At 41.7% G+C, this 26,647-nt stretch overlaps 1 protein-coding gene across 1 annotated transcript in view; it reads left to right on the top strand.

The window, feature by feature from the left end:
* The window catches only part of LOC126236517 (alpha-amylase 2-like), a 102,129-nt gene extending 76,386 nt beyond the window's left edge, over positions 1-25,743 (top strand). The window contains exons 6-12 of the mRNA XM_049945882.1: positions 8,050-8,177; positions 8,257-8,379; positions 8,640-8,761; positions 13,938-14,154; positions 18,887-19,005; positions 19,086-19,241; positions 25,587-25,743. Of these exons, the coding sequence (XP_049801839.1) occupies positions 8,050-8,177; positions 8,257-8,379; positions 8,640-8,761; positions 13,938-14,154; positions 18,887-19,005; positions 19,086-19,241; positions 25,587-25,601 (880 nt within the window). The 3' untranslated portion in view covers positions 25,602-25,743. The remainder of the gene's footprint in view (positions 1-8,049; positions 8,178-8,256; positions 8,380-8,639; positions 8,762-13,937; positions 14,155-18,886; positions 19,006-19,085; positions 19,242-25,586) is intronic.
* The last annotated feature ends 904 nt before the right edge of the window (positions 25,744-26,647 follow it).

The following is a 26,647-nucleotide window of genomic DNA, read 5'->3' as shown; positions in this document are numbered from 1 at the left end:
TTCATCGGTCTTTCGTGGAATTTTACATCAGAGAGTATCAAAAACGATATATAACACATATTTAATGCTGCTTCCCAAGCACTCAAAATGCTAACTCATCAGAGGACAATATATGGCTCCAAGTCAGTATGGTCTCACTATATTAATGTGACACAGAACATGTTCTTAAGTGAGTCTCGACGTCTCTTTCACGAATAAAAATATTCCCCATCTACTTGCTACGGCACAGCTTATGAGGCAGAGAGATAATATTGCACATCTACTTGCTATTGGCACAGAGTTTGAGGAAGGTGAAACAGTCATCTTCTTTGCAACGTCCGTGACTGAATATCATCAACGCTTGATGTGCGTGACACTATGGTAGGTCACCTTCCTGAGCCACTGAATTACCTTTACTCGACTCGACGTTAATACTAGCACAGAGCGCACTCCTTGAGCCCAACATTTGAAAAATGCTCCAGCTGTGAGCTATGTTTATAGTCAGAGTGTCTTTGTGAGTGTGACTAAGAATTCTTCTTCTTGTAATACACTTGAACATCTGTGTTACAAGTTAGCAGAAACTTATAGAGAATTTACAGTTTGTACGTTCTTAATAAACGGTACATTTTATTTATAGATAAGACTCTTTATTCATCGGTACACCAACAAGAGAAATAACCACTATTACGTAATATTCGATTAGCTTCCCTCTGATTATTTCATATAAGCTCCTCCTACAATCCACCACACTCCGATCCTCGGGCCGTAGCGGGTAGCCGGGTACTACATGCCGGTGAGCGCGGTCTTTACGGCGTTGGTCGTTCAGTGACCTATGAACTATGAGCACTACAAGTTTATCGTGAAAAATGTGTCAAACTTCGTCCGATAATACTAAACTGTCACGCACAACCTTTGATGACACGGCGGCCTGATCCACATACTTAAGCTCGAAGGCCACCTAGCGACGTGACGCGACAGTAGCGCTCCTAGCGCATTAACTCAGAACTATAGCGTCGATGATGTTATTGATGATGGGATAACTTGTCGATATAAGTGCCTCCACGTTTCCCAACAAGCCACGCCTACAAATTATGCCTCAAATCAAGCGTTTTTTCGGCAGTACATTCATTTTACGTTCACCCCATCTTCAGATGCTTATATTTATTTACGCGTCGTGGACATTTACTCATCACCTTTTACAATTGCTGCCTTAAGATCTTCAATTTCAAACTTCCGCAATGCTTTTAGTAAAGAAACAACATTCAGGGAATGTAAGTAAATGTAAACAACTGAAGATGGGATACCAGGTGACCTGTCACTATGGAAAAATAGATGCCTGTAAAAGCTACTGGTGGCAGATAATTCCTTATAAATTACCATCACTGCCACAGTTGCAGTGTTCTAATGCGTCCACAACGGAAAAGAATTATTTACTAATGTTAATATGAGAAAGAAAAGCGAAATAAAATACGGGAATGAGATTGACAATGCAAGTCGACAAGCGAAACTGAGTAACTTATCGAATTTTAGCCACAGGCAGGACATTCGCTTGTTGTATATATCCAGTGGGGACGAAATGGCATTGTACGCGGCAGTTTTCACAGGCGAGTGTCATCAACTGCAAACCCGAGGCGAGCCGAGCATCGCCGGAAACAGCCGATAATCCGCCTTTGGCCGAGTACAATGCGAGAGTCACACTGCTTCACCGGCGTATTTCTCCCCCGGGTCGGATGGTAACCAGTCGCAGGCCAAATGCGGCATACGGGCAGCTGGTTGGCCAGACGGGTACTAAATTATCAGGGGAGATCTAAAACCTTCCGTCTGAGGGTGTTGCTCCAGCGTATACACTGATGAGCCAAAACTTTATGACCACAGCCCACCGCCAGGTTGAATGCCTCCTGGTGGTCTTGGGAACATGTGACCCAGTAAGAAATGAATGTAGGTAGATGAATGGACAGTGATTATAGCGAAGATACGAGCCGCGAATTCGGACATACACTGATGTAAGTGGTTTGACAAAGGGCACTTCTTTGTTGCGCTGCGGCTCGAAACGAGAATCTCTGAAACCGCGAAGCTGATCACCTGTTGAGCACTACTGCTGTGAGCACCTATGAAAAGTGGTGAAGTATGGTGAAGTAAGCGTAACGAGTCGGCCGTATGATATTCGATGACCATGTCTCATCACAAAACGTAGAGATCGGAGGATTCCCCACTGTGTAATCCAGTACAGGCACCGATCTGTGGCAGATCTGACAACAGAGTGCAATTCTGATGCAGGCTCCACATCACACGAAGCCTACGTTTTCCTGTATTAACCCTACGACATCGTCAGTTATGATTGCAGTGGGCACAGCATCACTGAGTTGTAGATCAATATGAAACGTGTCGCCTGTCGAATGAGTCGCATTTCTGGTTACATCTGGTCGACGGTTGGGTCCTTACACGCCATGTCCGAACGAATGGCTGCAAAGAACATGCACCGCTCACAGATGCAGGCCGCTGAGAGAAGAGTTGTGCTGTGGGGCACTGTCCGTGTTACAAGGTCAGAATCGTGCTACTGTGGTTTGAGGGGCATTATAGTGAAGTGAAATTGATGTTTCGTCCAGCAAATGTGCCTGGTCCGTACCCACAAACAGGGCGCCAGCTGCGTGCCCGGGTAGCACCATCACGTAATTTATGTGAATTACGTGACCTCTCCGTAGACATCAGGTTCCACACACTTCTGGAATCCTGTCAAAGACCTGTAGAATCCATGCCAAGCAGACTTTCTATTGTACTGTGCTTCAGAAATTGAGCAACACGCTTTGACAAAGGTGGTCATGAAGTTTTGGCTCATCGGTGTATGCAACGCAGCGTGACTCCGATGCAGGTAAGCACCGACGTGAAGGCAAGGGATTAGAGTAGCACTTGGCTATTTCCCACGCGAGTGCTTGGGGAAACGTTTTTACCAAATGTGTCCAAATAGAACCAACGTGCTGATATTATTTTCTTGCCTACTAAAGGATGTAACAGCGGTTGACGTGCATCTGAGAATGAAGAACGTATCTGGGGCACTATGTCCGTCGAAAACCACCGTTGCATAGTGTTGTGCTATAAGGGTTGCCCTTGCTTCATGATAAGCCCTAAGGTCCGGCACTCTTACCACTCGATGATCAGGCCTCCGGTCTCTTAAAAAAGGTCTTGAAAAGTCGACGATTCATATCGGGTGAGGACGTGCAGTGGCAGTTATGTACTTCTTCATGTAGTGGGACACAGTGTTTTACCGAACGGATGATTCTTCGTTGGGATGATTTCCTCAGTCCTCACGGCGGTTTTTCATGATTAACATACTGAGTCTGGATTGTACAGCCTTCGAACGGATACATAACGATCGCTCGCAAGTCAGTACATTATGAAAATTATTGGGAAGTACCAAGAAAAGTAAATTAAAACTGATTTTACAATAGTCACTTTTACGTCACTAATTTGGCCAAGAGTCCTCCGAAAACTATGAAACTAACTAAGAGATTGCGCTGGAATGAAGAGGCGAACAGTAGAACATAAAGAGGTATACATACATGTATGTACTGATCATTCGTATAAAGCGAACGCAGCCTCACTTAAAAAATTTATAGTTGCTGTGGGACTATATTACATGAAATCTTATATAACCTTAATAACCCTTTTAATGAATTCTGTCTCGTATCTTCAATAATGCATTGGTCCTCTACGTATGTCATTGTATTACTTCTCAGGTCGATAAACAGCCCTAAGCACACCTTAGGAACCAAGTTTAGAAGCAGTTTAGAAGCAAACGGACGTGAGAGACGACGGTCTGTATCATGTAGGACATAAGTGGACGGCGCACGTGACTGGTCAGCTACGTAAACAACCGGCCAGGCTCCTGTTAAACTGCGTCGGAGAGAGCCGCTTCTGCGACGGGGAGGTATGCCGGCACAGAGTCGTGTCTGTTTGGCGGATTAACGTTGAGCGATAGGATTGCTGGCCAGCATAGGTGTGGTTTTCGGGCGGTTTCTCATTTTTTTTTTAGTCATCAGTCTACTGACTGGTTTGATGCGGCCCGCCACGAATTCCTTTCCTCTGCTAACCTCTTCATCTCAGAGTAGCACTTGCAACCTACGTCCTCAATTATTTGCTTGGCGTATTCCAATCTCTGTCTTCCTCTACAGTTTTTGCCCTCTACAGCTCCCTCTAGTACCATGGAAGTCATTCCCTCATGTCTTAGCAGATGTCCTATCGTCCTGTCCCTTCTCCTTATCAATGTTTTCCACATATTCCTTTCCTCTCCGATTCTGCATAGAACCTCCTCATTCCTTACCTTATCAGTCCACCTAATTTTCAACATTCGTCCATAGCACCACATCTCAAATGCTTCGATTCTCTTCTGTTCCGGTTTTCCCACAGTCCATGTTTCACTACCATACAATGCTGTACACCAGACGTTCATCCTCTGAAATTTCTTCCTCAAATTAAGGCCGGTATTTGATATTAGTAGACGTCTCTTGGCCAGAAATGCCTTTTCTGCCATAGCGAGTCTGCTTTTGATGTCCTCCTCGCTCCGTCCGTCATTGGTTATTTTACTGCCTAGGTAGCAGAATTCCTTAACTTCATTGACTTCGTGACCATCAATCCTGATGTTAAGTTTCTCACTGTTCTCATTTCTACTACTTCTCATTACCGTCGTCTTTCTCCGATTTACTCTCAAACCGTACTGTGTACTCATTAGACTGTTCATTCCGTTCAGCAGATCATTTAATTCTTCTTCACTTTCACTCAGGATAGCAATGTCATCAGCGAATCGTATCATTGATATCCTTTCACCTTGTATTTTAATTCCACTCCTGAACCTTTCTTTTCTTTCCATCATTGCTTCCTCGATGTACAGATTGAAGAGTAGGGGCGAAAGGCTACAGCCTTATCTTACACCCTTCTTAATACGAGCACTTCGTTCTTGATCGTCCACTCTTATTATTTCCTCTTGGTTGTTGTACGTATTGCATATGACCCGTCTCTCCATATAGCTCACCGCTACTTTTTTCAGAATCTCGAACAGCTTGCACCATTTTATATTGTCGAACGCTTTTCCAGGTCGACAAATCCTATGAAAGTGTCCTGATTTTTCTTTAGTCTTGCTTCCATTATTAGCCGTAACGTCAGAATTGCCTCTCTCGACCCTTTACTTTTCCTAAAGCCAAACTGATCGTCACCTAGCGCATTCTCAATTTTCTTTTCCATTCTTCTGTATATTATTCTTGTAAGCAGCTACGATGCATGAGCTGTTAAGCAGACTGTGCGATAATTCTCGCACTTGTCAGCTCTTGCCGTCTTCGGAATTGTGTGGATGATGCTTTTCCGAAAGTCAGATGGTATGTCGCCAGACTCATATATTCTACACACCAACGTGAATAGTCGTTTTGTTGCCACTTCCCCCAATGATTTTAGAAGTTCTGATGGAATGTTATCTATCCCTTCTGCCTTATTTGACCGTAAGTCCTCCAAAACTCTTTTAAATTCCGATTATAATCCTGGATCCCCTATCTCTTCTAAATCGACTCATGTTTCTTCTTCTATCACATCAGACAAATCTTCACCCTTTTAGAGGCTTTCAATCTATTCTTTCCACCTATCTGCTCTCTCCTCTAATTTAACAGTGGAATTTCCGTTGCACTCTTAATGTTACCACCTTTGCTTTTAATGTCACCAAAGGTTGTTTTGACTTTCCTGTATGCTGAGTCTGTCCTCCCGATAATCATATCTTTTTCGATGTCTTCACATTTTTCCTGCAGCCATTTAGTCTTAGCTTCCCTGCACTTCCTCTTTATTTTATTCCTCAGCGACTTGTATTTCTGTACTCCTGATTTTCCCGGAACATGTTTGTACTTCCTCCTTTCATCAATCAACTGAAGTATTTCTTCTGTTACCCATGGTTTCTTCGCAGCTACCTTCTTTGTACCTATGTTTTCCTTCCCAACTTCTGTGATGGTCCTTTTTAGAGATGTCCATTCCTCTTCAACTGTACTGCCTACTGCGCTATTCCTTATTGCTGTATCTATAGCGTTAGAGAACTTCAAACGTATCTCGTCATTCCTTAGTACTTCCGTTTCCGCCTTCTTTGCGTATTGATTCTTCCTGACTAATGTCTTGAACTTCAGCCTACTCTTCATCACTACTATATTGTGATCTGAGTCTATATCTGCTCCTGGGTACCCCTTACAATCCAGTATCTGATTTCGGAATCTCTGTCTGACCATGATGTAATCTAATTGAAATCTTCCCGTATCTCCTGGCCTTTTCCAAGTATACGTTCTCTTGTGATTTCCCATATCCACTAGATAAACATTTGGCACGTGCCCTTGTTCCGCCTAAGATACAGGCTACGCCTGAAGAAAGGCTTTACCCTGTGCTCAGTCAGACAGTGTACACCGCTTCCGTCCAGGAGGGTGAATAAGAGACTGATAGCCTTCAGCGTTTGGTCTCCTTAAACACTTACTCAGTATCAGCGGCCGTCGATATCTGTATAAGTGAGAGACGCCGGCATGTCATCAGAAGCTGGGAAGAGACACTAGCATTTCGTAAACGTCGCGCTCACACTACGGGTTTCGCGGCAAGAAAGCCACAAATATATTTTTTTTTTTTTTTGCATTGACACAGAAAAATATTCATAGACACAATAGGTGTTTGCGAGATGCATGTAGAACAAAATAACGAAAACATTGAACATACGCGAAGTAATGTACCTTTTGATCTTTTGATACGAAGGCGTGGTGCCGGCCGCGGTGGTCTCGCGGTTCTAGGCGCGCAGTCCGGAACCGCGCGACTGCTACGGTCGCAGGTTCGAATCCTGCCTCGGGCATGGATGTGTGTGATGTCCTTAGGTTAGTTAGGTTTAACTAGTTCTAAGTTCCAGGGGACTGATGACCTACGATGTTAAGTCCCATAGTGCTCAGAGCCATTTGAACCATTTGAAGGCGTGGTGAAAAGTAATAGTTCCGAATTTCGTATGTGAAAACTCCTGAAGCTTTCTAAATAAAACAAACCTTATTACATTCTACATCGTTTTCATCAGAACTTCATATTGTCAATCTTCTGCCTTAAATGGCTCCAAACCGCAGTGTGTCGGCGTGTAACGTAACTGACTCGGTGCGTGAGACTGTGCTATAATCGACTTTCTGCTTCGAAAAGTTCGTTCACATAAGGGGCATCCTTTCCATCAGTGTAACAATACCAGACCACACACGAGCTCTGCGACAGCTGCAACAAGCCTACGCTTTGTTCCACTGGAATTGGTCATTATGTGCACAGTACCGACTTGGCACTATCTGATTTTGATCTGTTCCCAAAATTTAAAGAGCACCTTCGAGGACTTCACTTTGACATTGATGAAGCGGTGCAAGCAGAGATGCGGTTATGGCTCCGTCAATAAAGTCAGACATGTTACAGTGACGGTATCAACAAATTAGTCTGTCGTTGGGAGTAATATGTTCAGGTGACTCTGTTGAGAAACAAATATGTTGACATGAAAAATTAAGATGCAATATATTAATAATACTTGTTTTATGTTAAAATATTGAAACGTTTCTATATAAAACAATCGGAGGCACTAATTTAGAGCATGCCCTCGTGCTCTTGTTAGATCACTAATTGCACACTGTAGTCGTTGAGAAATAAAGTTCCATGATGTTTAAAAATAGGATGGTGATCTGAATACTGGAAACAGGTAACAAAATACGTCCCATAAACTACAGCAAATGCTTCAGGCCTTACAGAGAGCACCTGCAGTTGATAAGTCATTCGACCTAATGAACGCCACACTTGACCGCTACTGCTTGTAGTGGTTTCATCTGCCGTGGTTGATGGATTGACTGCCACAACAGGGCAGATAATTCTGCGAAACTGCCTGCCGTAATCAGTGATGGCCTCAGTGTAGTTCCTTGACTCAATCAGAAATTCATTGGTCCACTGCTTGGAGATTAATTTGCGATTCCTGCTAATGGTATCTTTCCATGCAAGTAGCCAGAAATTAAATGTACACCTTTACAGTTTGGTGTACGATGACTTCTTATCTTTCAGGATCGATGCTGCAAAGCACATGTGGCCCGACAATCTTGCCAAGATCTATGGTGCACTGAGTAATCTCAATAGCAACTACTTCGGCAGCGGGAAGAGGCCCTTTATTTATCAGGAAGTGATCGACCCTGGTAAGCAAAACCGAATCACTTACTGATGTGATCATTATGTAGTGGATTTGCATTGCTTAAATTCTATATTTTGTTGTAGGCACTGAAGCTGTAAAGAAAACGGAATACATAGGGATGGGAAGAGTCTGCGAATTTACGTATGGTTCCCAGCTGGCACCATGCTTACGGAGGAAGAACCTCATGAAGTGGCTGGTCAACTTCGGTAACAAATAATGATATAAAGTTTAATTTTGCAGCTTTGATTTCAGTTCTGTTGTTGATAGCTTCACATGGAAGCCTTATTACAGAGTCATGATGAGTTCTCCGAAAACGGCTGTTTCACTCAGCAGTCTATAGTATAGAGGAAAGTGTGTACTCCCATTTCTACTTTTTTATTATTACACTTTCTTTCAACCAAAGTAGACTCTCAAGTAATTAGTAGTTATTGCATGGTTTGAAATCGGACTATCTATCGTTTCTCAGGTGAGGAGTGGGGCATGGTTAACGGAAACAACGCTCTGGTCTTTATTGACAACCATGACAACCAGCGGGGTCACGGTGGTGGTGGTGACGTCCTCACCTTCCGGGAACCAAGGCTTTACAAGGTAAGCCCTGATGTTCACCACACCATTCAGTCTAGTCCGCCATCTGTCGTTCTGTCAGTTACTTAAAACAGTCTTTAAGAAACTAAAAGAATCATAGAGCTTTTCGCCCCTACTTTCAAAACTAACGGTATAAGACTTTAAATTTTCTGCATGGATATCATAGAAAACTGGAACTTAATTAGAAGTCGGACATTCTGGACGACTAAATCGCTTATTTAAGCCATCCTGCAATTGTTTCCTCCGCCTTGTTTATGAAGCATTGAACGAGCACTGAATTTTCGGGATTTCTATGTGGAAGGCAAAAGTTTTGAAATAAGCAGTCCTAGGAACGTTCTTTCATTCTAGTAAGTGTACTGCTGCATCATAAAACGTGGAGGAAGAATAGCTGAATAAGGAATTATTCTGATGATTGTGTTACTCGCAGCTACCACAAATCGATAAGATGTTGGATGGGGAAGAACACGTTATATATAGTAATTAAAAGTTGAGAATGGAAAAGTAAATTAAGCGATAGCCGTTAACAGTGTTGAGCAGTTACCGTAAAACTGCACCACCGAAGGTGCACGACCACGTTGACGTCCGAACAGTTGCTTTATAAAGTTAATGCACGTGATGGTTGGTCCACAGAGAAATCCGAACAAAACATATTCAGCTTTATAATTACTATTAAAAACAGTCTTGATCACGATTTATTTAACAAGGTGACCGGTTTCGACCACTACCGTGGTCATCTTCAGACCATTGAGTAGGAACCTCTTTCTGTTGGAGATTCTCCAACAGAAAGAGGTTCCTACTCAATGGTCTGAAGATGACCACAGTAGTGGTCGAAACCGGTCACCTTCTTAAATAAATCGTGATCAAGACTGTTTTTAATAGTAATTATTTATAAGACATTGATCACTGCTGTTCCCATAATGCATTCAAAAGTAATATTCAGCTTTCATTGTAATGGTACAAGAGAATGATAACTGACGCATGGAACACGATAACCAATTGCTTTCTCCTGTTACATCAAGTCAATAAGGGTGTGAGCCAATGTCATCTTCTAGGTGGTGTACAAAACATGTAGCACAGGTCATACACGAAACTGGATTAGCAGTTTTTCTAGTGGAAGACATTCAATTAATCTCCCCAAAAAGGTCTGCTGCCATAAAAAACAGTCTACTGCCAAAAAACGCACCACGGAAGTGAACTACGTCATTATTATTTAGAACTCGTTGTACCCCCTCATGACTGATGATTTATCCAGTTTACCCGACATCATTCAAGAGGCCCCTTGTTTATGCTACGCTGTCAACGCATCTGAATGATCGGTCTACGTGAAGTCCTTTTACATTGTATTCTTTCCTGGAAAACTTGGAATTCGCCCCCATAACAAATTATGTTCCTCCTGTGACGAGCAAACTGGAGGATGGTGGTTAGTATTCATACCTCTCGTCTTCGATCGAATAACAACACTAGTTCCTAAATGTCACTCATCTGAAATACTATGTCTCCTCTACTTACAATATGCTGCAGATAGTAGATGCACTCTCCTTCTAGGATTCCAAAAGGCTGTCTCCTCCGTTCTCACATAGTAAGTGACCACAACAGGAAGGTACGTTGTATCCTCTCAAACGTCTACATCTACATATACGTGATTACTCTGCTATTCACAATTAAGTGCCTGGCAGACGGTTCAATGGACCACCTTCAAGTTGTCTCTCTACCGTTCCACTCTCGAATGGCACGCGGGAAAAACGAACACTTTAATTTTTTTCTGTGCAAGCCCTGATTTCTCTATTTTATGATGATGATCATTTCTCCCAGTTTAGGTGAGTACCAAAAGAATGTTTTCGTAATCGGAGGAGAAAACCAGTGATTGAAATTTCATGAAAAGATCCCGTGGCAACGAAAAAACCTTTGTTTTAATGATTGCCACTCCAATTCACGTATCATGTCTGTGGCACTATCTCCTCTATTTCACAATAATACAGAACGAGCTGCCCTTCTTTGATCTTTTTCGATGTCATCCATCAGTCCCATCTGATGCGGATCCCACACAGTACAGCAATACAACAGAATAGTGCGGACAAACGTGATGTAAGCAGCCTCTTTAGTAAACCTGTTGCACCTTCTAAGGATTCTGCCAATGAATCGCAGTCTTTGGTTTGCTCTACCCACTACATTATCTATGCGATCGTTCCAATTTAGGTTATTTGTAACTGTAATCCCTAAATATTTACTTCAACTTACAGCTTTCAGATTTTGTGACATATCGTCTAATCGAAATTTAGCGGTTTTAGTACTCACGTGAGTAACTTCACACTTTTCTTTACTCAGGGTCAATTGCCACTTTTCGCACCATACAGAAATCTTATCTAATTAATTTTTCAGTTCGTTTTGGTCATCTGATGATTTTACAAGACGATAAATAACAACATCATCTGCAAGCAATGTAAGAAGACTTCTCAGATTTTCTCTTATGTCGTTAATATAGATCAGGAACAATAGAGGACCTGTAACACTTCCTTGGGGAACGCGGACAATTACTTCTGTTTTACTCGATTACTTTCCGTCTATTACCCCGAACTGTGACCTTTCTGACAGGAAACCACGAATCCAGTCTCACAACTGAGGCGATAGTCCGTAGGCACGGAGTTTGTTTAGAAGGCGCTTGTGAGGAACGGTATCTAAAGCCTTCTGGAAATCTAAAAATGTTAAAACAATTTGACATCCCCTGTCGATAGCACTCAATACTTCATGAGTTTGAAGAGCTAGTTGTGTTTCGCAAGAACGATATTTTCTGAATCCGTGCTAACTGTGTGTCAATAAATCGTTTCCTTCGAGATGATTCATGATGTTTGAACACAGTATATGTTCCAAAATCCCATTGCAAATCGACGTTAGTGATGTGGGCCTGTAATTCAGTGGATTACTCCTATTTCCCTTTTTGGGTATTGGTGTGACTTCAGAAATTTTCCAGTCCTTAGGCACAGATCTTTTTGTGAGGGAGCGGTTGTGTATAATTGTTAAATATGGAGCTATTTTATCAGCATACTTTAAAAGGAACCTGACTGGTATACAATCTGGACCGGAGGCCTTGCCTTTATAAGTGATTTAAGCTGCTTTCCTACGCCGAGGATATGTACTTCTATGTTTCTCATCTTGGCTGTAGTTCTTGATTGGAATTGAAGAATATTTACTTCGTCTTCTTTGGTGAAGCAGTTTCGGAAAACCGTGTTTAATGACTCTGCTTTAGTGGCAGTATCACCAGTGACTTCACCGTTGTTATCGCGCAGTGAAGATATTGATTGCGCCTTGCCACTGGTGTGTTTTACGTATGAGGAGAATCTCTTTAGGTTTTTAGCAAGATTCCGAGACAGAGTTTCTTTTTGGAAATTAGTAAAAGCATCTAGCATTGAAGTACGCACTGTATTTCGAACTTCTGGAACAGTTTGCCAATCTTGGGGATTTTCGTTCTTTTAAATTTGGCATGCTTTTTTCGTTACTTCTGCAACAGAACTCTGACCCGTTTTGTGTACCATGGGGTATCAGTACCACCACCTATTAATTTATGTCATGTATATCTGTCAATTGCCGTCGATAACATCTCTTTGAAATCGTTCGACATCTTTTCTACTTGTACATGATCAGACAGGAAGATGTGAAGACTGTCTCTTAAAATGGCGTTAAGAGCATTTTTATCAGCTTTTTAAAATAGATGTACTTTGGGTGTCTTTTTTATGTTGTGGGTGTCATGGTATTCAGCCTAGTACGAACTGCCTTCTGATTCCTAATCCCTGTATTCCTCATGATACTCACTATTTCTCCCGGATTATTTGTTGCTAAGACGTCAAGTATGCTTTTGCAACCATTTACACTTCAAGTGGGCCCATGGACTAGTTGTTCAAAATAATTTTCTGAAAAAGGATTCAGTACAATTTCGGATGACGTTTTATGCCTGCCGCCGGCTTTAAACGTATAATTTTTCCAGCATATCAAGTTGAGATTGAAGTCACACCGACTATAATTGTATGAGTGGGTTACCTATTTGAAATGAGACTCAAGTTTTCTTTGAACTGTTCAGCAACTATATCTTCTGTCGGTGGATCGGTAAAACGATCCAATTAATAGCTTAGTCCGATTATCAAGTGGTAACTTCTACCTTTACTATTTCGCAGGACCTATCTACTTCAATTTCACTACAAGGTAAACTACTTCTGACAGCAATAAATACTCCACTACCTACTGTATTTAATCTATCCTTTCTCAACACTGTTAGGTCGTTTGAAAAAGATTCAGCTGAACTTATTTTCGGCTTTAACCAGCTTTCCGTACCTGTAACTATTTGAGCTATTGGGGCTTGGAGCTCAGGTTCTTTCCCCACAGCTACAAGTTACAACTACACTACCGATCGTTTCTACAACTACCTTACTGTGTTTTATCTGCCCCCTTGGAGACGGACGCCCTTTCTGTGGTTTCCTGAGACCCTCTAACCTAAAAAACCTCTCAGTCCCTTCCAAACAGCCCCCGCTATCAAGCACGTAGATGATTTGAGAGATGCATGCAGCATCTGTGTAGAAGAAATTGCCATGAGTGAAAGATGAGAATCGTTTTATACGGCTAACACTGTTCTTAGGAAACCTAATTTGGAAAATTTTGATTTCCTCTACTTGAAACAGACTAGGCAACCGTTCTGCTTCCTCCATCACAATCTCGCTTTGGGATTGTGAGAATAACGTAACTGAGACTGGGGAACTTCAGTGGCATACTCCATACGTCAGAGAGCAGAGAGTGGCTAATTTTCATTCACTTTACGTCGCATGCTGCAGAGTGACTTGCGAAGTATGTGTGTACCTGTCGATGTAAATGCTGATATTTACGTACATTGTAGGCGTTAACCAAAGCAACACATTTGTTCCTCTTCGAAAAGAGAAGCATATGTGCTGGCAGCGTCATGACGAGCGTAAACACCTACAACAATCTACACGAATTGTTTATAACAATGTTCACTCTAGTAACTGTACCGATGCATTGACGTGTAAGTTACCGCATAATTGTTATTATCATTTTATGAAACTTGTGTACTGACAATTTAGTAGACGTTAGAGAGACAATTTTCGTTTACTTTCTGCACTTGCCAAAACAGAACCTGCTACAATGTATCGTTTTATTGCCTTGTCCGCCGTTACAGATGGCAACCGCCTTCATGCTGGCGTGGCCTTACGGCTTCCCCCGAGTGATGTCGAGCTACGAATTCAATCTCGACAAGGACGGACCTCCACAGGACTCCAACAACAACATCATATCTCCCACCATCAACTCAGACGACTCTTGTGCCAGGCCGTGGGTGTGCGAGCACCGCTGGAGACAAATCTACAACATGGTTGGCTTCAGGAACAACGCAGGACGTAAGTAAGATTTTCGTTAGTGTAGAAGCAACGTACTAGTAATAACAATTACGTATGTTTTGCCAACAACTCGTTTTTGCTTCTGCCTGCATTTACTTCCATAGATGGTTGTGTGTGAACCCGGTCAGAGACGAACATGTCCAAGTCAGTACGTCCCTATATCTCTGGATACCACAGATCCCTCAGCAAGATGTAATTTTTGAGGAAGTGTGTAGATATTTATACGAGAATTGCAACCTTTATGAATTTGTGGAACTGATGCCTCTATCATGATTAGCGTTGTAACGAACATAGAACCACAGTTTGTCTTCCTGACTAATTTAGAAGCCGGAGTTCTAGCACCGACCTTTAAAAAAAAATTCGTTTATTACATTGGTTCTTTACACTAACTTCTGCGACGTTCTAAAATCGCAGACACGTGCATTCTGTGTACGAGTTCCAAAAAAGTAGCTACTGATAAGTGCGAAATGTCGGCGAATCATCAGTTTTATAAGTAATAGTTCCAAAATACTAGCACGCATTGTAGGGGAATGGAGCGACCGATAAAAGCGGGCTTGGAGAGCCAATGCTGACACTATGACTTATCTTAGAAGGTAGACTGATGGAAAGTTATTTTACTTAAATAACATTGTTAGATATAGAGTAAGCTTTCGACAATGTTGGTTGCATAAACTCTTTGAAATTCTGAAGGTAAGAGGGATGAAATAAAGGGAGTGATGAAATATCTGAAACTTGCACAGAGAGGAGACAAAAGTTATAATTATTGACTGACACAAAAGAGAAGTGGTAGTTGAGAAGGCAGTAAGATAGGTTTGTAGACTCGCCTTGATGTTGCTGGATCTGTTCATTGAGCAAACAGTGAAGGAAATCAAGGAGCAATTTGGAAAGTGAGTTAAAGTTCAGAGAGACGAAGTGGAATCTTTGCAAGTCAAAATCAAATTAAGAGGCACATGTGGATTGTGAAAGTCAGTATGCTAACATTTTATAAAGCATCTCTGGACATTCTGATGTTTGTTGTTAAGATCAAGCACTTTCAGAGCAGCCTCAGTTGGCCAGGCTTGAAAATGAAATTGCTAATTCGAAACTAGTCGCAAAACATTCGTACTGCAGCTGTTGACAGATTCTTTAATTAACGCTTCATGAAATATTGTTAATGATGCTGGTTCCCTGGCAACAAAACGTCCAAACGGAGAAAAGTATGGGTAACTGTCGATGGTCGAAGGAAAGAAGATGTAATGCAGATTGGGAAAAGCAACAAAAGAAATTCTGAAAATTTGTTGACGTAGAATATAGATTTAAATATAACGAGTTCTTTCTGGAGCTATTTGCCTCGCAAGTAACCACATACGGTTGTGTAATATGGAAGATAAATAATACATGCAAGAGTAGAAATGAAGCGACTGGAACATGGCGTTACAGATGAATGAAGAATGCTAAAAATTAGGTGGATGGATCAAGTATTTGATGACCAAGTACTGAATCGAAATGTGAAAAAAAAAACTTTATGGCTAAACTTAATTAAAAGAGACGATCGTTGATAGGTCAAACTCTGAGGTATCAAGCATTCGTGAGTTTGGAAATGAAGTTACGTGTAGGAGGTTAACATTGTAATCACAGATCAAGGCTTGAATAAAATAATCAGATTCATATTACAGTGGTAGACTACAATAGCTATGTCGAACTGGAAAGGAATGAGCACAGGAAGGACTAGGGCGGTGAGAGACAAAACCAGACTTCGGGCTAAAGACTACAATAAAAACCGCTGTGTACGGCTTTTCCATTTGTATCTGGAACTGGTAAAAGTGCTTAACGGGTATTCAAACAATGTCACGTGGACCAAAGCGACGTCAGAAATTGGAAACTGAGTTCTTTCTTTCAGGCGTGGCCAGGCAATCCTTCATATCAAATTTTCATATGTATGCCACTACTCAGTACGCCATTTCACTTAAAGAGCAGAGATAATGTGGCAAGTCCAGAGATTATTTGTTTTGGTGATGTTATAGAAGAAGTAATTGATGTCGCAATGGAAAACATGGAACAACTACTATTAAAGTTACAGTTTGACAGAACATAGGAAACCTGAATCCTCACATTAGTGAAAGATGAATAAACAAAACAATTATTCATATTAGTGTAGAAAATCTGAGACGGCTGACACGCTGTCGGACCTGCTTATGAACATCACCCTCACAATCCCGAAGAAAACAAGCTTGGATAAAGCTGAATGTGAGAACAATCGTCCAAACAGCTTAACTCTTCACGCACCCAAGCTAGTAACGAATATATTGCACAGATGAATGGAAAATAAAATTGAGGATTTGTTAGCAGACTATTAATTGGATTTTAGGAAAGCTAAAGACTTCAGAGATGAGGTTCTGACGTTTCGTCTCATAACGGAAAACTGACTTAAGAAAAAATAATACATTTTCATAATATTGCCGGGTTGCGAAAGCATTCGACAAATTAATAAGGGAGCTGGATGTTTGAAATACTAAGGAAAATAGGTGATGATAATTATGGGTTTAATGGGGCTTAACATCTGTGATCGTCGGTACATTATTAATCTCCCTCCCTCCCCCCTCCCCCCTCCCCCCTCCCCCACCAACCCAGGACGGAATCTGTGTATCTGAACTGTCAGCGTCTAGAGTAAATCCGATGTGCAACTATGGAAACATTTGCCACATATTTTCATATCGTGTATCTGAGGCGGGACGTCGGTATCACACCGGTATTTACCGAAGGGTATGTGGGGAACATTCAAAAATCACAATCAGGCTAGCTGGCTCACCACAAATCGTCGTTAATCCGCGAGACGGATTCGGTGCAGGCCATGTTCACCTTCCCTCGTTCCGGAAGAGGCACGTTACTGCGTCCGGCTATCTGGGTCCGGCTATCTTGGAGGGTCAGGAAAATAGATATAAGCTGGTGAGGAAGGCGAAAAGGAAATATGTACAAGAACCAAGACGGAAGAATCGAAGGTTAAGAGAGAGGTTCTCGGATTAAAAAGGGCGTAAGACATGGTTGTAGCCTTTTTCCTAAATTGTTCAGCTTACACGTAGAAGCAGTAATGACGATAATAAAATAAAAATTCAGAAGTGCGATTATGTTTCGAAGTGAAAGGTTATCACTGATAAGATTCGCTGATGGCATTTGCTATCCACAGTGAAAGCACACAAGCTCCGTGCGTGTGTGCTTGTGTGTGTGAATGTGTGTGTGTCTGTGTGTGTGTGTGTGTGTGTGAATGTGTGTGTGTGTGTGTGTGCAGGAGCACCTATAGTACTGTTTTTACAGTGAAAAAGAGCGGTAGAAAGGTAGAGGGTGAAGTAGAAGTAGAAGTTATACATATAAGGACAACTTCCTCAGAGTGCCTCTGCGGAATACCGGCAGCAAAATCTACGGTAAATTATTCAATATGAGACACTGTCGCAGTCGCTGAATATGAACACAATGACTTTGTATGGTGGAACAAATTCTACGGTTCGTTTCACGGCGCCCATATAATTGTAACTACTGCAATAAAAATAAATGTATTTGGTTGTAGAGTGAATTATTATGCATGTGAATTTTCTTTTAATCTATGGGCTAATTTTATATTTGTATTACGATGCGTAAGTCACAAAGTGGACCTGCCGGTGTGGCCGAGCGGTTCTAGGCGCTTCAGTTTGGAACCGCGGGACCCCTACGGTCGCAGGTTCGAATCCTGCCTCGGGTATGGATGTGTGTGATGTCCTTAGGTTAGTTAGGTTTAAGTAGTTCTAAGTTCTAGGGGACTGATGACGTCAGATGTTAAGTCCCATAGTGCTCAGAGCCGTTTGAACCATTTCACAAAGTGACAATAGAAGATTACTTTCTCTCTAGGATTCATTAACGTCTTTCTGTCTGAGATTAAGAGGTAATAGTTCACAGTATGCGAAAATCGTGTATCTGAGTGCCGAATATCATGAGTTCATTATTACGTGCAAATGGCTCTGAGCACTATGCGACTTAACTTCTGAGGTCATCAGTCGCCTAGAACTTAGAACTACTTAAACCTAACTGACCTAAGGAAATCATACACATCCACGCCCCAGGCAGGATTCGAACCTGCGACCGTAGCGGTCCCTCGGCTCCAGACTGTAGCGCATAGAACCGGTCGGCCACTCCGGCCGGCCATTATTACGTAACAAGCAGCCTACATTCTTGGCCATCTTCTAAATCTTTGTAGATAACATTACCTTTCATTTTGAATACGACCGCAGTAACTAACTGCTATAGTGTGCTGCACGTTTTCAGATGTTATCATGTAGTAATTAGATCTGATTTGTCCTTTCAAGCCGGCCGGGGTGGCCGATCGGTTCTAGGCGCTACAGTCTGGTACCGCGCGAACTCTATGGTCGCAGGTTTGAATCCTGCCTCGGGCAAGGATGTGTGTGATGTCCTTAGGTTAGTTAGGTTTAAGTAGTTCTAAGTTCTAGGGGACTGATGACCTCAGCAATTAAGTCCCATAGTGCTCAGAGCCTTTTTTTTTTTTTTGTCCTTTCAAGAGGTAACTTCACCTCTTCGTTTTTGAAGCCGTTAGGTTTTTATTAACAATTGTTAAATATTTCATTGCACGTGCTGTGTAGCTTGTCTGTACGCATCCTTGTCGCATGGTAAAGAGTATGATTGTTTACATTTTTATATGCAAAGTAAGAAGAAGTACCAAGTTTATGCTAAATCCCATGAATATAAGATTTCCCAAAAATTTTCGCAGTGACTGCAATGGCGAACTGGTGGGACAACGGCGGATATCAGATAGCCTTCTCTCGAGGAAACACCGGGTTCATTGCCATTAACAACGAAGCTAACTCCGATCTGAAGCAGACTCTCAAGGTTTGCGTCCGGCATTACTCGCTTTTTTTCACATGCCAAAACCATGCCATAGACTGTAATACATACCTTTTTTCTGACAGACTGGTCTGCCAGGTGGTAAATATTGTGACGTCATATCTGGTAATGTGAACGGAAACAGCTGCACCGGCTCCACCATCACTGTCAATGGTGACGGTACGGCCTACATCGAGATCCTCACGTCGGCTGATGACGGCGTGGTTGCCATCCACACAGGAGTAAGTTCAACAGATCTCGCAAGCACATATGTTGTAAGGCAAACAGAGACCTCAGTACTGCTTCTGGAAGATGTTATTTCTGTGACAAGCAGCATTTTGAAAACTAGAAGTCAAACACATTTCCTTAAGTCTAGACCCAAATTCGTACGTCAACCAAGTATTTGGGAAACAGTAAGTAATTAAGGTAGTTTGCAAGAAGTGGGATTAAGTTTATAGTATACATATTCTCTGAGCTACGTTTTGATGAAACTATTATGGACCTTATACGTAACGGAGTTTACAAGCATTGGATGAGTTCTTTCTAAGACTTGCAGCACGAACGAAATTGATTTGTTTCACAATAAATTTCATTGCAAAAAATTTTATAGCCCCTTTACTAGAGCTCTGTTGACTGTGTTTTACAGAAACAAAGCACATATGACCTTTTTAACCATTATCGTTCTGACTAGTTTAATGAACCTGTAACGAAGTCCTCTCCTACGCCAACCCTTTTATTTCAGAGTAGCATTCTCTGTCTTCCCCCGCAGAGCTCCCTCTAGTATCCTGGACGTTATTCCCTAATGTCTTGCAACATTTTCTGTCATCCTGTCCCTCCTTCTTGTCAATGTTTTCCACAAGTTCCTCTCCTCACTAATTCCGCTGAGAATTTCCTCGTTTTTTATCTGATCAGTCCGACCAATTTTAAATTTCTGCTTCGAATTAAGGCCGATATTTGATTGTAAAAGAATTTTTTGACCAGGAATTCCGTATTTGCCTGTGATATTCTGGTTTAATGCCCTCTTTGCTTTGTTCGTGAAGTGTTATTTTGCTTCCGAGATAGCTGAATCTCTTCACTTCGTCTCCTTCGAGGCCCCCAGTTCTAATGTTAGGTTTTCGCTGTCGTCATTGTTGATATTTCCCATGACTTTCGTCTTTCTTCGAATTACTCTCAGTCCATAGTGTGTTCTCATTAGATTCTCCATTTCTTTTAGCAGGTCCTGTACTTCTACTTTATTTTCAAAGAGGATAGCAGTAACATAAATGAATACCAGTGGATATCTTTTCACCATGAGTTTTATGTGTACCCCTGAACCTTTCTTACTTTTCCGTCATTGCTTCTTTGATATATACACTGAACAGTAGAGGTGAATGACTGCATCCATTTCTTATACGCTCTCTGATGCGAGAATTTCGGTTTTGGTGTTCCATTCTTATATTTTCCTCTTGGTTCTTGTTCGTATTGTGTATTACCCTGTTGTCCGTTTAGCTTACATCTATTTTCCTCAGAATTCTGAACATCTAGCACCATTTTACAATGTCTAATTCGCAGTGGTTAGACACTGGACTCGCATTCGGGAGGACGACGGTTCAATCCCGCGTCCGGCCATCCTGATTTAGGTTTTCCGTGATTTCCCTAAATCACTCCAGGCAAATGCCGGGATGGTTCCTCTAAAAGGGCACGGCCGACTTCCTTCCCCATCCTTCCCTAATCCGATGAGACCGATGACCACGCTGTCTGGTCTCCTTCCCCAAAACCAACCAACCAACCAACAATGTCTAATTCTTTTTATTCGTCGACAAATCCTGTGTGTGGGGGAATGTAATCCTTGCCTTCCGCACTATTTCATCGCAGTTGTTCCAAAGTTTTTGTCAAATATTCTCTGATACTAGAACACCTTTTTCCACCATATATTCTCTCAATTATACTTCTACCTCGTCATCAGAGAGTTTCTCCCTGTTGAAGAGGTCTTCAGGATACTCTTTCCAACTATTCGCTCACTCTCTGCCTTTACAGCGGAATTCCTATTGCACCCTTAATGTTGACATCTTTGCTTTTAATTTCATTGAATACTATTTTGACTTTTATGTATGCTGGATCTGTACTCCCGACAACGATTTATTTTTCGATTTCTTCTTATTTTTTCTTGCTGACACTTTGCCTGGGCCTCCCCGCACTTCTAATTTATTTCATTTCTAAGTGATTTGTAGTGCATTATTCTTGTATTTTCCCGAACTATTTTTGCACTTTCTTCTTTCGTCGATCAACAGGTTTCTTCTGATAACCCAAGGTTACAGCACAGTTGCCTTCCCTGCAAATACACTGACGGAAAAAATTGTAACACCAAAAAATAATTAAAGTAGTGTATCGAAATTTCGGGAATATCTGTTCCATGTAACGTATTTAAATAATAACATCGCAAGATCGTAGGTTAATATGCAAGATAAGCCACTGCAAGTGTTAAACGTTGGTACGTTAATAACCGGTGTAACCGCCAGAATGTGAGCATGCAACTGTGCATGCATTGTGTTGTACTGGTGGTGGAGTTCCATGACTGTTGCACTTTTTAGATCAGTACAGGGACAGTTACAGCTGGCTGTGGACGACGCTGAAGTTATCGTCCGATGATGTTCCCTATGAGCTCGATTGGAGACGGATCTGGTGATGGATGAGACCAAGGCAACATAAACTACTGGCCATTAAAATTTCTACACCAAGACGAAATGCAGATGATAATCGGGTATTCATTGGACAAATATATTATACTGGAACTGACATTGGATTACATTTTCACGCAATTTGGGTGCATAGATCCTGAGAAATGAGTACACAGAACAACCACCTCTGGCCGCAATAACGGCCTTGATGCGCCTGGGCATTGAGTCAAACAGAGCTTGGATGGCGTGTACAGGTACAGCTAGCCAGGCAGGTTCAATACGATACCACAGTTCATCAAGAGTAGTTACTGCCGTATTGGGTCGAGCCAGTTGCTCGGCCACCATTGACCAGACGTTTTCAGTTGGTGAGAGATCTGGAGAATGTGCTGGCCAGGGCAGCAATCAAACATTTTCTGTATTCAGAAAGACCCGTACAGGACCTGCAACATGCGGTCGTGCATTATCCTGCTGAAATGTAGAGTTTCGCAGAAATCGAATGAAGGGTAGAGCCACAGATCGTAACACATCTGAAATGTAGCGTCCACTGCTCAAAGTGCCGTCAATGCGAACGAGAGGTGACCGAGACGTGTAACCAATGGCACCCCATACCATCACGCCGGGTGATACGCCAGTATGGCGATGACGCATACACGCTTCCAATGTGCGTTCACCGCGATGTCGCCAACCACGGATGCGACCATCATGATGCTGTAAACAGAACCTGGATTCATCCGAGAAAATGACATTTTGCCATCCGTGCACCCAGGTTCGCCGCTGAGTACACCATTGCAGGTGCTCCTGTCTGCGATGCAGCGTCAAGGGTAACCGCAGCCATGATCTCCGAGCTGATAATCCATGCTGCTGAAAACGTCGTCGAATTGTTCGTGCAGATGGTTGTTGTCATGCAAACGTCCTCATCTGTTGACTCAGGGATCGAGACGTGGATGAACTATCCGTTACAGCCATGCGGATAAGATGCCTGTCATCTCGACTGCTAGTGATACGAGGCCGTTGGGATCCAGCACGGCGTTCGGTATTACCCTCCTCAACCCACCGATTCCATATTCTGCTAACAGTCATTGGATCTCGACCAACGAGAGCAGCAATGTCAAGATACGATAAATCGCATCGAGATAGGCTACAATCCAACCTTTATCAAAGTCGGAAACGTGATGGTACGCATTTCTCCTCCTTACACGAGGCATCACAACAACGTTTCACCAGGCAACGCCGGTCAACTGCTGTTTGTGTGTGAGAAATCGGTTGGAAACTTTCCTCATGTCAGCACGTTGTATGTGTAGCGACCGGTGCGAACCTTGTGTGAATGCTCTGAAATGCTAATCATTTGCATATCACAGCATCTTCTTCCTGTCGGTTAAATTTCGCGTCTGTAGCACGTCATCTTCGTGGTGTAGCAATTTTAATGGCCAATAGTGTACGACACTCTGTAGAGCGTGTTGGGTTACAATAGTGATATATGGGCGGGACATATGCCGTTGGAAAACACCCCCTGGAATGCTCTCGTAAACGGCAGCACAACAAGTTGAATCACAAAATTGATGTACAGAGTCAGCGTGCTTGGGATAACACAAGAGTGTTTCTTCTGTCATACGAAATCGCACCCAAGAACGGGCATAGGTCCAGTGTGTCTAGCAAGCAGACAGTCTGGTTTCAGGCCCTCAACTGGCCTTCTTCTAACCAACACACGACCATCACTTGCACAGAGGTAGAACCAACTTTCAATATGAAACACAACAGGCCTCCACTCTGCCCTTGACCGTGTTTTGCGACCGTAGTTCCTTGTGACTGCCACTGCCACCAATCAGGTACCGTGGCTACTTTCTGTCAAGTCTCTCTGCAATAACGCAGAAGGAACATGCAGCTTTTTGTAGCCCTATTACACGCCATCGTTCGAACTCTGTGAGATGTTGTCGCCTTAAAGCGTTCTCTACTAACACCGACTCACCACATCCAGTCTCAAGATAACGAACGCCCACGACCGCTACAGCGTGTATTTAAAGAGGAGCTGATTTCCATCCTCACAGTAGCCCTACTAGTGTCACTCTTATGAGACTGGTACGATATCTGAATAGAGATAATCTTTCAGATGTATAAATACGCCCACCCACTTCTATTTATGTCGCACTACTGGTGTTGCTATTTCTTTCCGTCAATGTATATCTATCCGTATTCTGTAACTTCTCTTTTTAGAGATGTCCATTCCTCGTCAACTGAATTGTCTGTCTGGCATTTATTATCGCAGTACCTTTAGCCTTAGGGAACCAAACGAACCTCATCAGCCGGCCGGGGTGGCCGAGGGTTCTAGGCGCTATAGTCTGGAACCGCGCGACCGCTACGGTCGCAGGTTAGAATCCTGCCTCTGGCATGGATGTGTGTGATGTCCATAGTTTAGTTAGGTTCAAGTATTTCTAAGTTCTAGGGGACTGATGACCTCAGAAGTTAAGTCCCATAGTGCTCAGAGCCATTTTTTTTAACCTCATCAGTCCTAAGTAGTTCAATATCCCAATTCATTCCAATTTGGTTCTTCCCGACAATTTTCATAAGCTTCACTCTTCATTGTTTCTAGATTGTGGTCGAGTGCCTTTCTTTTCCCTACAGTCCCTCTGTCTGATCTTGGAGGTTTGTTGTATCTCTGGACTTCTCCAAGCATACTTCCTTGTGGATTTCCAACAGCGTATTTGCTATTACTGGCTGTTGCAGAAGTCTAGTAGCGTTTCTCTTGTCTCATTCCTACTATCAAGCCGATTGCTGCCTGTCTTCTGTATCTTCCACCAATACAGAACTGCAATTAGATTCTCATCTCCGTTTAAGTACTGCATTGTACGTTCTGTACCCTCATATACTTCGTTTAGACTTTATATTTTAATAGAAGGAAAAACCATTCCAAGTCGCAAAATTTTACTTTTTATTCATTCAATGACTAGTTTTGGACCGAGATCCCATTGCAAATCATGATAACTAAGTCGAAAATGGCGTTTCCGAAGATGTCAAAAATGTGCAGTGAACGTTTGCAGTGCTTATAGACGACAATATCTTTTACTTGAGATATGGGCATGGAATTGAACTGTTATAGTTGTCATTGGTTCATTGTGGATTCTGATCAGAATTATTCCAAGACTCAACTTTTCATAATATTGCTTTATCTTCCTGTTAGCGATCACATTACGTCACTTTCTGCTGTTGATATTACTCTATAATCGTCTTACCAGATATTCTTGTTTTCCTTCCATGTCACTTCATTGACCCTCATTTTATCTAGACCCATCCTTTGGATTTCCGTTTACATATTTTCTAATTTCCGTACCATATTCAGAATTTGGAAATTCCATGCGCCTTCCATAACATAAGAGTACTGTTGTAGCATTGTTTGCTGTTAGAATATATTTCTGATTAAACCTATGTTTGTTACACCAACCTTCTTGATGAAAACCCCTTTCCGTATAGCCGTTGAAAAGTTCACAATAAATGCATCCCACATGTAGCTCATTCCTTATGACAATATAATGCTGTATGGCCGACAGAGTAAAATCTTGAAACGGTAGTCGCTTTATGGAATTGCTTTACAACAAATAAGTAGGAGCAAATAGGAAATTAATTTGAAGAGAGAGACATTGATTATTTAAATCTGTTTCGATTAAATGTAGTTTCTCCTATTAAAATAGTGCTCAACGGAGGCAGAACAAAATATGGGCGATTTTTGGTTTTGAAGATATATTGATTGTTGTTCCCGTCGGATTTTTGTGTGCTGATACGAGTTTCATCTTATCCTTCCAGTATAGTATATACGTTTATTATATACTTAATTTTGCTAATACGTCACTTGTAATTGCACTTCCAAGGTTTCAAGTAAATGTAGAACTGTTTTATTATATCTATGACTTTTTAAAATACTATTTTTTTTATTTTCAGGCCAAAATTGCTTAAGACATTCCTACATGATAATAACATCTACAGCGACATCGCTCAACATCATGGACTATTCGATCTTGTTCTTTAGATTACATCTTATTTCGTGAAGCATTGTAAGGAATTTAATATTAGCAATAAAATACTTTGGAATCTACAATGTTGCTATATTATTTAACACATGATGACATTTGTACAAAAGCTTACCAAACTGAAATTTCCAGTAAAAATATATGCGATTCACACATTACATACTTCGTAAGTTAGAAATGAAACTCAATACGAAACCCTTAATTCACTTCTTTCTTCTTTATGTGATGAAGTATTTTGAGAATCGTGTTTGCAATGAAAGACTTCACTGACTCAATTTCTCGCAAGAAGCAAGGACAGTAGTTAGCAGTTAGCGGATATATAGTTTAGAGCAAATTTCGAAAACACCAGAGAAATTATACGCAATGTTTTGATTCCGGGACGTTTTATGTACAATGCTTTGAAACCGGAACTCTTACATATCTGGTGCAGATAATATGAAACTTTCGTCGAATTTTTTAACTTGTAATTAACTGGGTGAGTACTACTAACTTACCCTTGAAATATATGGGAAACGTTAAGCACTTCCCATTTACTTATGCTGGGAATTTTTCAACGTAATCGGTAACTAGAAAGACTGGACGTTATTCAGTGCCAGCAGTTGTATATGACGAGTTGACTGTCCACAGCTACATTTTACGATCCAAGAAATAAGTATGAATCCTTGTTATTTATAGTTAATAGCAGAAACAGTTACTTTCACAAGAAAACTACATAAACCGACGCAGAATTTTTGTCGGCTAGTTTCAGTAACACTTTTCTCTTTCTGCAGATCTAGATTCTACTTCGTATTAATGTAGGCACTGGAACAATGACGTAGTTATTATTTGGCTTTCTTAGTGAAATGGTTCATTCCTATGTTTCCAGCTCGTTATTATCGTTCTCGTTTCCTTCGTTAACTTAAAACAGCGAAAGTACGTCTACCATCTATGTAATTTTTATTTATTTCCAGTTACGTGTTTGGTATTCTATAA

This window comes from Schistocerca nitens, chromosome 2 (assembly GCF_023898315.1).
Source record: "Schistocerca nitens isolate TAMUIC-IGC-003100 chromosome 2, iqSchNite1.1, whole genome shotgun sequence".
NCBI classification, from domain to species: Eukaryota; Metazoa; Arthropoda; class Insecta; order Orthoptera; family Acrididae; genus Schistocerca; species Schistocerca nitens.
The sequence above is the reverse complement of the archived record's forward strand: the minus strand, read 5'-3'. Positions and strand labels throughout refer to the sequence as shown.